The 13,160-nt window shown below is 37.9% G+C and overlaps 2 protein-coding genes across 10 annotated transcripts in view; one reads left to right on the forward strand and one right to left on the reverse strand.

Moving 5' to 3' along the window:
• Positions 1–12,556, forward strand: part of JADE1 (jade family PHD finger 1) — an 81,130-nt gene extending 68,574 nt beyond the window's left edge. For all 7 annotated transcript variants that reach the window (XM_073341109.2, XM_073341110.2, XM_073341108.2 and 4 more), the window contains one exon: positions 1,156–12,556. In XM_073341109.2, the coding sequence (XP_073197210.1) occupies positions 1,156–2,054 (899 nt within the window). In that variant the 3' untranslated portion in view covers positions 2,055–12,556. The remainder of the gene's footprint in view (positions 1–1,155) is intronic.
• Positions 3,064–13,160, reverse strand: part of SCLT1 (sodium channel and clathrin linker 1) — a 137,167-nt gene continuing 127,070 nt past the window's right edge. For 2 of the 3 annotated variants that reach the window (XM_073341115.2, XM_073341118.2), the window contains one exon: positions 3,064–10,949. In XM_073341115.2, coding sequence (XP_073197216.1) covers positions 10,887–10,949 — 63 coding nt within the window. In that variant the 3' untranslated portion in view covers positions 3,064–10,886. The remainder of the gene's footprint in view (positions 10,950–13,160) is intronic. The other variant, XM_073341116.2, reaches the window with a different exon arrangement.

Genomic DNA, 13,160 nt, shown 5'->3' on the forward strand with positions numbered 1-13,160 from the left:
ACCTCTTTAACAGATTTTCATTTGATTTAATGTTGGTTTTCCTTGGCTAGTATGGATTATTTTCTGCATTTCCAAGTTTAGATTAAGAAAAGACAATGATAGCTCTGCTTGTCATGGTGTTTTCTGCATGTATTTGTATTCATTCTTCAACCAAAAAAAGTTGCATAAGTAAGAGAAAAATCACATCCCTGTCCATTTGCCTGTCAAATGTTTCATTTTCTATCCTTCCCGGATTAAACCCTTTCGAAAACACCATCAAGATGAACTCATCTTTTGGACCCCATCTGGAAGCATTGTGAACCTATTAAAATCAATTGGAAATGGAAAGGTCTACATTTCAGCACATGCTGTTTAAGACCAAGCATGTTGCTGTGATCTGTCAAACGAAAGGCACGTTTCTACTACTCCAGAAGTGACTCAGCGATACTCAGTTCAGTTTTTGACTAACAGTCCTTCTGAATGAGTCTGCGAGACAGTGGGTTTAAAGGCATGAATTCTGATGCGGCAGCAAACTGATGTTAAAAAATCATTCCCACCCATTTACTGCTCACTGAAAATAGTTGCTTCTCCAGCAGGAAAATGCTACATTGAAAAGGTTAACTAGATTATCATTAAGGATTTAATAATTAGTCAGCTGCACAATCAGCTAGTCAAATCATGCATGATGACATATGTGGTAGTTTGTCTATTTAAGTGAAGATGCTTTTTTCCAAAGAGTTTAATCAAGATTGGGTGTTTGTCTAGAAGTTGTGTTCTAATGCAAACACAGCTATTGGACTTGAAACAGTAATACAGGGAAGTCCTAGGGCCTGTGTTATGCAGGAGATCAGACTAGACAAACACAGTGGCCCCTTCTGGCCTTAAAATCTGAGCTACACGTTAGCTATAGTATCTGTAGTGCTATGGAAATTGCATCTAAATATAATTAGAGCTCCAGTAAGTAGGAGAGTTACTGAAGGCTGATCACTGTCAGATGTTGGACATTATGAAAACCATTAAATGCTGGTCATGCGCCAGCATAATTAAAAACAAGTTGGAGGCAGGAAAGAAAAAATTAAGAGAGGAATTTTAGGAGGTAAAAAGCAGCAGTTGTTATATCGGGAAAGTGATTTGCTTTGGCTGAACTGTGAAGTAATTTCTCTGTGTTGCTTTTAGGTGTGCCTTCCTCCTCCTCAGTAGAAAACGTGGTATTGTTCAACAGTCCACCTTTGGGTCCTGATGCTCCCAAGATAGAGGATTTGAAGTGGCATTCTGCTTTCTTCAGGAAGCAAATGGGCACTTCTCTGACACACACACTGAAAAAATCACACAAGAGAGACAGAGTAAGGAACAGCTCTGGGAGTGACAGCAAATCCCTGCTCAAGCAGCCCAGCCGAAGGGAAGGTGTTGCAACTCCAGGTACCTTTTTAAATTTTGAAAAGGCCTTTGCAGAAGCACGCATTGTATCAGCACAACAGAGAAATGGGATAGTTATGACAGACCACAGGAAAAGAAGAGACAATCATTCCCCTTATGAGGTAATCAAGGCAGAACTGAAGGAAAAGCCTTCCAAGCACAGCCACAAGCCACTGACATCCACAGAAGTGTCTCAGAGGCAATCAGAAAACAAAAGGTCTGTGAACCATCCAGGTGGTAGGTCAGCACCTGGCACACGGAGGGATATAGTGCCTAAGTGCAATGGGTCTCTCATAAAAATAAACTGTAACCGGCCTGTAGTTAAAGTGCCTACTACACCCACAAGCCCAGTGAAAAACTGGGGCGGATTCCGAATTCCAAAGAAGGGGGAGAGACAACACCAGGGAGAGATCCAGGAGGAGACCTGCCACCAAAACTCTAACTATCCATACTTGGGCATGGGCAGAGTTTTGCCTAAGGACAGGGCAAAGAGCAAACTAAAGACAGACAGGGAAAATGATGGGTATGCTCCGGATGCTGAAATGAGTGACTCAGAAACTGAGGTGGCTGAGAAAAAATGCAGACAGCAAAGGCTTAGTCCAAACAGCACTATCAACAGGAGGACAGATATTATTAGGAGAAGTATCCTCGCTTCCTGACTGGACAGTAAGACATCTTCAGCACCATGGTCAATAGAGGCACTGCCTACAAACCCACTCTGCATTATTTATTGGTGTGAGGAGGGGAGGATGGGGTTTTAGACATGGCTACAGATTGACAAAGAGATAAACAAGCTGTATAAACATGTTTACGTGCACTTAAGACTACGATTTTGGCCCCTGTCCCTGAGTCCTTATAATCTGTTTCTGTGAGAAGTTTGAATCTTTTTATTTGCAACTTTCTTGAGGAAACATGACAACATCACTATTAAAATGGAATCTTTGGCGGAACACTAAAAGAATTCATTAAACACGGGGGGGGGGGAAGGGGAGGTTGCATCTGTCTCTCTTTAGCAAAACAGCACTGACAAGCATTTTTTCCTCTCCCCAAAAGCACAAGCTGTTAAATTAACTAGTGTATACTATATCAAATCTGGTTAGTTAACCATCCAGCATTTCTAAACCCGTTACAAATGCTCACTTTCCTTGGACTGTGGCAGGTCTTTAAGGTCTGCAAAATGTTTTTGGTGTATTAGAGTTCAGTATACATGGCAGCTCTAAATCTTCCGTAACTCCAGAGAGTTTACATGTAAATACATACAACAGGTAGTCAGTTTTAACCACAATTATGGGAGAAAAATGAAGGGGACAGGTTTGAGCTGCAGCTGCCTAGTGATACAACAGTAACAACATGAAAAGACCCAGTCTGAGCACAGAGCCATACTCTTAAGTTCTTCAATTCTGGGGAAGGAATACATTTAGAAGATAGTTTGTCCAGTTCTGAGAAAGGGACAAATTTATGGCTTACTGCATTCTATGGAACAATCCACAGAGCAGCTTTACCATTATCCAGTCACCTGCCCTCCAGGAATACGATGATAATTCAAGTGGGCATGACTAACTTGAAGGCACTAGTCAGCAGGATTTCCCAACGCCAGCCACTTATGCACTAATGGTATGTACTGGGACATCCAAGCATCTGACACTAAAGCGTTACTTTAAAAAAAAAAAAAAAAAAGACAAATATATATTTTTAAATAGAATTAAAAGGAAAGGCAATAAATTGTGATTAGCTCTTTACATTCAGACCAAGATAAAGTGATTTCATTCTATTCTGGACTAGAATTGATGAGAGAGGGAGCTCACAGTCTGATTACATAACTTTTTTAAATAACCACGAATGGCAATAACTTGTGAGTAAGCTATCAGCAATAACATTAACAGTACATAGAGAGAGATTTTGTTTGTGCACTGAATAGAGTGCATATGTATCATAACAATGGATGTTATAAGAGCCTGAAGTCTTTGGAATTCTGCATCAACGTAAGGCAGACATGAAATTGTTGTAATTAAGTTTAAGCAGCAGTGAGTTTAGAAATATGGGCAGATGGAAGAATCCCTTTTTCTTTTCCCCCACCCACTACTATCAGTATTCAATTACATAATACATTTTAACATTTAACCCCTCCTTATTGGGGCAGGGAAAGAATAAAGAAACAATAGAACTTTGCTGTTAACTTTAAGTCTTCCAGAGGATTCAGTTGACAAAATAGGCTTATTGACATTCCATCTTGCTATGCAAGTTATCAAATTAAAAACTTCAAACAAATGTTTAAAACTAAATTGAGACGTAACCTTTTGATACTTAATGGATAATCTTGGGAAGGGGAAATGTTTGTATTGAAACAATACTTTGTTTAAACATTGCTGCTCCTGAGAAACCAGATTCATCTCATGACTTTGCTGGTCAGATTAATTTGTTGTTGCACATAACAAAGGAGGAATGGTGGATCTGAGTCATACAGAGATTCACTCTTGATGTGACTTAAAATATTAAAGTTCTCTTTGATTAAAATTTTTTTATTGGCTATGGGAGAAGAGGGAAGTACAGTTGATTTCACTTTTAAATTCAGCAACATTTCTAGATGAGGGCTAAGTTTATTACTGTAAGGAGGTTGTGATATAGGGAATTATTTGTCAAGCCATAGAAGGAAAAAAAAATAAATTTGATTTTAAGCAAACATTTAACCTCACATCAGTTTGAAAGAGGTACCTGATTCATTTGCACTATTATGAATGCTAGCATTGTGCAGAAAGAATGCCTTATATGTTTTACTCCCCACACATTTAGGTTAATAAGCTTTCTAATGTTCCACTTTATGCTGAACCAAATAAAAAAGCGCTTTTCCCAAACCCCTAATTACAAAAAAAAGCTACAAGGCAAGCTAATTGCAGTATGGCCAGCTGTAAAAGTTAGTTTCATGCCAGGCTTAGCGCTCAGCAACAGAGGAGTCATAAGTATAGCAGTAACAACCCAAACCCACCCCTTATGTTTTATTGGTATGAAACCATTCATTCATTTTTTTTAAGCTTTACCTTTCCTTGTGCAGATTGACCAAGCAATCTCTTTGATTATGATTGGTGTATTATGTCAAAATGTAGGCTAGTTGAACTTTTGTAAAGTTGCCTGGAATGCCATTTGTTAGGGTATAAACACACACAAATCTAAATGAAGGGTTTATTCGTGTCATGTGTGCAAATCTTTATTATTTTAAAAATTTGAAAAAAATTGTCATTACATTTGTAAAATCTTGTACAGAAGATTTTTCACTATGTGCCTAGCTTTGGTGTCCATTCAGCTAAAATTAAAAAAAAAAAAAAGGTGCATGACGAGAAACTGATAGAATCAGAGATAAAAAGTATATGTAGAGATGACTATTTTATATTACTTGGCCCAAACCTGTATTTATTTTCCCCCTTTTCTGAAGTATTTATAAAGATCTAGTTGAAGACAGCTGTATTTTTTTGTTAAAATATTTAGTAGAATTGTGCCTTTTTGTCTGTATGTGAATAAATGCTGTACATTTTGCAATAGACTGGCAGTGTTCAATTTTAAAATCTCCACTTCTGTCCATTCTGTTCAGGTTTATATACCGTATTCATTGCCATGATATCTAAGCAAAGTTAAAATAAACATCCTGCATATATGTATATGCTTAACTTTAAGCATATAGGCTGTCTCATTGCAGTAAGCTCATGTGCTTTAAGCACATTTGTGTTTCCAGGATTGGGACCACTGGGACCAACAATTGTCATGTTTGGTGCCCAGTCATATACATATATATATATATATATATAGCTTACCAGTAATGAAATGCTATTACATATTTCTAGAGTGATATGACTGTAATACTTACTCAGTGCTTGCCATATCTTCTCTCTTACTCGTAGCATTAGCAGTTGAAGTTTTTGAAACTGGAAGGTGCCTGAGGTGCTCGCAAGACCAAGATATAGCTCTTTCTTCCCTGTATTGGCTCTGGAGTGCCAACAGTAGTAAAACATTATTTTAATCATTTAAGGTCAGAGTATGACCTCTCCTTTATTCATTTTTGGTGAACAATTTCTTAAACAAGTAATCTTTCTGAAATCAGTGGATCTACCTGTGATTATTTGTTCAGCAGTGTTAGTAAAGGGCTCACACACTGGCCTACAGTAAGTCACTAAAATGGAGTATAAACTTAAAAAAAAAAAAATACTTACCAGATTCTCTTCTAAGTCACTTTGCTATCCTTGCTGTCCAAAACTGCACTTTGAATTTTAAATCATCTTAGGTTTGCTTTATGGAACAAGTGAAAGGCAAATAGAAATCTTCATAAAAGTTTGGCAGTTTGGATGAAATAGCCAAAAATCTACAGAATGCAGAAATGTAGTTTCGTTACAAACAGAAAGAGGCCTATTTCTTTACATTTTACAAGTGTACCTCTGAATGTTTCTATATATGGAATGTTACGTATCCGTGATCTCTTACTGCTACAGTGGCAAGTTCACCAAATCATTTATGTAACCCAACAGCATCATACTTACTGTGTGTTGAAATGGGCTTCCACATTTCATGTTTGTTACAGGCTGTTCATTGCAATGTTAACTGCCCACCCATCCAAGGGTAAGACATGGCCTTATGATGCCACAACAGCCTATATCAGATAAACAAGTGCAGCCGTTTAAAAGGAACTACATAATCTCCAAGCTGGAGGTGAGGCACCACTTTATGAAAAAATTCCAAGGATGAATGTGCAGGAAAACCCTTATTTCCTAATACATTAAGGCAACATTAAGTTTCAATCTTAATAGAGTGTAACCTCATCATTCTCTTATGCAATGCCAGTCACAGTGGATGTTTAATATTGTGCAACCTTAACTCTACCTGCCTATCTGCATGCATTGTAAAAAAAAAAGATTTCAATTTGGATAATGTTACAGGAATTGAAAATTCACAAAACAGACCAAGACTGTAGGGAAAATCACTTTTATTCTATTGCATTATTTGGGAAATAGTAAGTGGTCACACAATTAAAGGCTGTATTTTAAGACATGTTCATAGGACAGAGAAAATTGCACATTCACCTTTACTTTGCATCCCCAACTAGAATGTTTCACAGTGCCACCTTAATGTTACAGTAACGCATGTTTGCACTCTAATGGAGATGAGGGCTGCTATATTAGACTAGGTCTGCACTTCAAAATATTCATTTGGCTCAGTGTCCGCAAAAAGACATGAAAAAAGAGTAGGGGACGTTAGCCCTTTATTATTATATACAAAATTATGTTAAAAGCACATTAAGGTTGCAAGTCAAGCATTCAAAGGTTAAGAAATGCCAGAATTAAGGTTGCCTGTGCAATTTTAGAACCCCACAAGTCTGAGCCAGCTGTGACAGGCCAGCCAGGGGTGTTTAATTGCAGTGTAGACATACCCTTTGTAACCATCTATGAAAAATCTGGTTTAAGTGATTTGCCCAGCATGACACGGGAACTCTGTGGCACAGGCAGGCATAGGACTTTAGGTCCCCAGGGCACCTTTCAACACAACCATAAAACCATCCTTTCTCTTCCTGCAATGCGCTGCCCCGTTTGCTATATACCTGATAGTTCTACAGCCAACAGCCTCCTCTAGAACACAACTCTTTAATCCCTAGAGCAGGTTGCCTGTGCAACCTTAATTCAGCCCCCTTCTGTAAATGCATTAAGAATTAGTCTTTAATTACAGGGTTACACACTATTTTCTCCCCCAGGACCTCTGCCTCATTCAGTGCACAGACTGGATGGTGTTCACTTTATGAGCAGCTATTCAATAGTTTATTCTATTCATTGTTCAATGTATGGCCCCATGCCTTATTTACTGCACATTATTCAAACCCTATTCTGAAGACAAATTATTAATTTCCTCATGGGCTATGGTGCTCATCACTAACAGTATCTGTGTTTCACATACAATGATGAATTTATTATTTTCACACCATCCCTATGAGATGGAGGTATTATCCCCATTTTATAAATGGAGAACTAAGGCAGAGAGAAATTAAGGTAAAAAGTATCCACTAATTTTGGGTACCCAACGTAAGACTTCATTTTTCAGAGTACTTAATGTTATTATACAGCACTTTATATGTTCAAAGAAGATGCTCCCATTGACTTCAGTAGCAGCTGAGAGTGCTCAGCACTAATAAAAAAAATCAGACCTCAGGATCTTAAGTCAGGCAGCCAGAACACAAGGGACACACAATTAGGATGTGTCTACATAGCAGTTAAACAGCTATGGCTGGCCTGAGTCAGTTAGTTGGGGCTCAGGCTGTGGGGCAGTAAAACTGTGGTGTAGACATTTGCGGGGTCCCACAGCTCTGGGCTCCAGCCCAAGCCTGAACATTTAGCTGCAGTTTTACAGCCCCACAAGTTGGAGTCTATATACCTTCTGACTGTTCAACAGCCTCCTCTAGAACACAACCATTTAATCGCTAGAGCAGGTCCATTCTGTACATTTAGAGCACATAGGAGAGAGATGCTCCCTGCTCTTAACTCCAGTGCCTGGACCCACCACAACCCAGGGCACCCAGAAATTGCATTTGCAGGGAAAATCATGCTCAGGGAAGACTGACTCTTCAGAAAATTGAACTGTTTTAGCAAGTCTCTACTGAGCATGTATGAATTGAGGTTTTTTCAGTCTTATGCCTTGGTCAAATTTGGACAGATTTTTAAAGGGCAAGGCAGAAGGCACATGCCTCACACAAAGGCTACTCTCTACTAAATTTCAACTTCCTGCATGGGGGTGCTAGAGCCATTCTCAAAGTCAACAAATCCTGACAATCTTAATATCAGCAAAATGTACCCAGCCCTAGCCTTGTTTTCAGAAATGGCTGAATTGTTTTGGCTGAAACTTTCCAAAAAGTTTAGCGGGGTTATAAAGCAACTGAAAACAGGGTCTTATAAAGGGAATTGTCAAACAACCTTTATAAGGCAGTACATCCTATAATTATGATGTCAATATATGTGTTAATTTCCCTCAACAACAAAAGAGCTGTAATCAACACACCATTTTGAACTGAAAGTGGGGGATACTTGCAGTTTGAACAGTAGTATCAACCCAGACCTTTTTGGTTTGTATTAGTTGCCTCTGTTCTTTTATAGCTTCATACCTCAATTGCATATTCCCTAAATGTAAGCTATTTTACAAGTTCCAATACATCACCAGTACACAACCTCAGGCAAAATGTGCACAGAAGGGGCAATTGCACCTCTCTGATTCATGATGTACAGCCTGTAGTCTAAGCGTTAGAAATCACCCCTTCTTGACCCACACCAGCCTCTGCATTGATGAGAAATGGCTCAAGTAGTGTTGAGTCATTCTCTAGCTTGGATTTATTGGTCATCATCTGTGGAAACTGTAAACATTTCAATAAGCCATCTTTAATTTACTAAAACCAGAGAATGCTTGTTTCTGATTAAATACATTATTCCTTTGATTTTAGGACCTTCTTTCAATTATACTCCCATCTATTGCTGATTGTGGCAATAAAATCAGAGTGATATGAGAAAACAGGTGGCTTTTCTCTTGTATGAAGATGGGCTTTTAGGAATTCAATATATGAATTGCAGCACTGTGACGTGACAAGGACCGAAGCATTAAAAGATTAAAAGAGCAGATACTGTAAAATTTGCATATTTAGTAAAAACTAGCTCTGTATGAGAGGATCAGCTGAGGTGCTCAGGCTCCCTAGTTTAAATGCAAACAGACAGACAGCAAGTGAGGTGCTCTCAGTGAGGGGCCACAGGTTTTCAAATGAACTTTCTCTTTTGGCTTAGTGTCTAGGTTTTTAGTGATATTTATGGCATGCTGCAAGCCTTGCCTATTATTTGGGAACAAAGATTAATTGGAGATATGTGGTGGCTAATAGGGTATAAGAAGAAACAGGAAAGTGGATCCATGCATACTTGAAAACCAACTTTGAGTAATAGGTTCACAGAGCCAGCCCTCCCTTGTTATAAATTGGGCTCGGCACTGGGATACATCAAACTGAGGAAGGGATTGATTAAAACTATGCTCCGCAGTAGGAGACAGCAGGAGTTATTCTTTCTTAAGTACAGTTTTTTTCTTAGATTATTAAAGGAGGAGAATTATCCTTGGCTATGGAAGTGGTCTTAACTGACAGACTCTTTGTGGGCAGGACAGACCCCTACCTCCAGTGACTGACAGTCTGGTTCTGCCCCAAAGATGCAAGCAGGCTGAAGACCCACTGTAAAAATCTATGCATCTTATTCAAAGAAAGGAAATTTTCAGGTAAGCATGGATGAATTATCAGTCCAAATAAATTTAAGTTTCATTGTCCTTTATATTGTAAATATGTTGAGAGGGAGGAGAAAATATACAGTATTGTGAAAACCTTCAAATAAACACACAAGAAATTAAAATCACTTACTTCAGACAACGATGGACTTTCAAGATCTGTCAAATGAATTTTCAAATGTTATATATGCTTAAAGAGAAAACAGTTAAGAGTCTAATATACTAACTTTCCTTCAAAAGCCCTTTTTAGAATAATTGCATAGAATTTGCCATCCTCAAAGCAAAAAGGACAAAATGTAATCTCAAGAGAGTCCTTGAACCCTTATTCTGTGGAATTAAAATGAATATTTTGATCTGAAAGAGTCAAGGGGGGTACATAATTGCTACATGTTCTTCTGTATGACTTTGCCTAGCCTGTTGTACAGTGTTGCTGCTAGGAATAACAGTTGCCACAGGTTCCCATACATGTGCATACCAGGGAAAGAAGTTGATCACAGAGGTAAGGCACAACTGTGAAGTAGTGATTAGAGTAAGAAGTACAACTGGGAAGAGCCTGGAGTACCAGAGACCAGATTAGTATCTACCTTTTACTATTTTCAACAGGTATCACGGAGGAAACAAACTGAAAAAACCCACAAATACTGTACTGCAAAACACTGAAAGTCAAGGCAGTCATGTGCAAAACTACCACACATCCCCACTATTTGAAACTCAGGACATAACTAGTTTCTCAGTTTCATTCACCAAAGAGGATGCAGCCCATTCCTTCCCATGCACACAATCTGTTCAGAAAGTACATAATTTATTACATTGCACTTGTACATTAAGAAAATGTCATACAAAATGTAATTAAACAAATCATTTGTACATACAGAGTAAAGGTGTTTATAATTGTCAGCACATTGGTATATATTGCTTTAATACTACTTTGTCATGATTGCCATTAAATCAAAAAACCCACACTATGCACGGTACACTTGTAATTTTACATTGATGAATGTGGGCTTCATTTTACATAAGAGATCATTATATTATTTTGCATACTCTCATTCCTGTATTTACTGTGAGCTTTTTTCCCCCTTGCGCAAACAGAATGGAAAATGTTTATGCAAATTACACAAGTCTAGCTGTGTGCTATAGGCTTTAATGCTCCAATACTGTATTCCTCTGACAGATTTTCCAATTCTTAAGTGGTGTGAATGAACAAAGCATATTTTTTAAATATTTTCTAGATCCACCATGGAGGCAGCTTTTTTCCTCTGCACAGTAATCACATTGAGCTGCAAGTAAAAACAAACAGTCAATACTATTCCACGAAAATCTCAATAAGCAAAATGTCATGGAGGAGACAGAATAAACACAAATAACTGAAATTTTGGATACTTGAAAGAATTCTCAATATATGCCCACGGTTGTGACCCTATTTCACATACAAAAGAGTTTTGAATGACGGAGGATTGAGTAATAGAGGTTGTGCTATACTAAAATAAAATGCATGAAATGTAGAATTCAAATTATTTTAAAAAAATGCAATGTCTGTCTAAAGGATTGCATTTTAGTGGTGATTTTTCAGTGTTGCACCCCTCTTTTATGGGTATTAGACTAAAGTAAAAACCAGTCACTGACTATTTAATAGCAATATTACATTTTATAGATAGTGTCTTTCATCCTGAAATGGCTATACATGATACTTTATATACATACTGCATCACTGAAATGCAAACCTTTGTGATAGGTTGCAACAGCTAAGGGAACAAGTGACACATAGCAAATTATACAACAGTAGACAGATGAAATTGGGTCACAGTTACACGGGGAAACTCCTACTCTTAAGAAAAGGTATGTGGGATCTTTAATGTTGAAACAGTAGACAGGACAGATTAAACATTTGCAATATTTGTATGCAGGACATAATTTGCAGTGGGGTCATTTGAGTTCCAAGTTTTCTTTCTTCCTGACACTCACTGCAAAGGTGAAGCAAACAAAACTATGTATTTTCCATGCTGTTCATTTCTGCTTACTATCCTGGTCTATCAGACTGCCGTTCTCCTAATATCTTTGGACCTAACAAATCTATCTATTTTCCATCCACTGCTTGCCCACTAATAAGTAGTAATGCACTCCAGAGGGTTGCACTCCAGCCAATCTTAGAGAGAGTAACATTCAAGACTACTGAAGTGTAGTAAACAGTTCAATTTGGGAACACAATGCTAATGAGGAAGGGATGGTACAACTGTTCCATGTACAGGATCGTTTTCCTGCTAACTGTTTACAGCTAGGTAATTTTTGCCTTGTGAGTCTAAAGTAGTTAATGTTATTACTGTGTGTATGGAGGGCATTCTGGTGTTGGATCAACATCAAACTCTTTTAAGCTGTAAAACTGCCCTCCTGACTTTGTAATTTGTCTAAAATGTATCATGACTGCTTCTTGGAACAGCTTGTCCTGGAACCAACAAGGGCAGAATCAATTCTTGATTTAGTCCTAAGTGGAGCACAGAATCTAGTCCAAGAAGCGAATATAGCTAAAACCTCAGTAATAGCGACCATAATGTAATTAAAGTTAACATCCATTTAGGGGGAAAAATGCCAAAGAAACCCACCACAGTAGTATTTAACTTCAAAAACAGGATTATACAAAAAAGGGGATGCTAGTTAAACATAAATTAAAAGGAACAGTCACAAGGATGAAATGCCTGAAAACTGCATGGAGACTATTTAAGACCACCATAATAGCGGCTCAAACGAAATGTATACTCCAAATTAAAAACAAAACAAAACAAAAAAACAGTAAGAGGACCAAAAAAAAAAAGAAGCCACTGTGGCCAAATGGCAGGATAAAAGATGCAGTTAGAGACAAAAAGACATCTTTTAAAAATTGGAAGTCAAATTCTAGTGAGGAAAATAGAAAGGAGCATAAACTCTGGCAAGTCAAGTGTATAAATATTATAAAGCAGGCAAAGAAAATTTGAAAAGCATCTGGGAAAAGACTCAAAAACTAACAGCCAAAAATTTTTTAAAGTACATCAGAAGAAGGAAGCTTGCCAAGCAATCAGTCGGGCCACTGGACAACTGAGGTGCTAAAGAAGCAGTCAAGGAAGACAAGGCTGTTGAGGAGAAACTGAATGAATTCTTTACATTGGTCTTCACTGCAGAGGATATAGGGGAGATATCTAAAAAGAATGGTTCATATGTAGGTGACAAATCTGAGGCATCGACCCAGACTGAGATATCCGTCAGTAGAGGTGGTTTTGGAACAAACTAATAAATTAAACAGTAAGAAATCACCATGACCAGATGATAATCAGCCAAGAGTTCTAAAGAAAATCAAATACGAAATTGCAAAACTACTATGGTATGTAACCTATCACTTAAATCAACCTCTTTGCCAGAAGACTGGAGGATAGCTAATAGCTAAAATAACACTGACTTTTAAAAAAAAGTTCAAGAGGCGATCCTGGCAATTATAGGTGACTAAGCCTAACCTCAGTAAC

This window comes from Lepidochelys kempii, chromosome 4 (assembly GCF_965140285.1).
Source record: "Lepidochelys kempii isolate rLepKem1 chromosome 4, rLepKem1.hap1, whole genome shotgun sequence".
Taxonomy (NCBI): Eukaryota; Metazoa; Chordata; order Testudines; family Cheloniidae; genus Lepidochelys; species Lepidochelys kempii.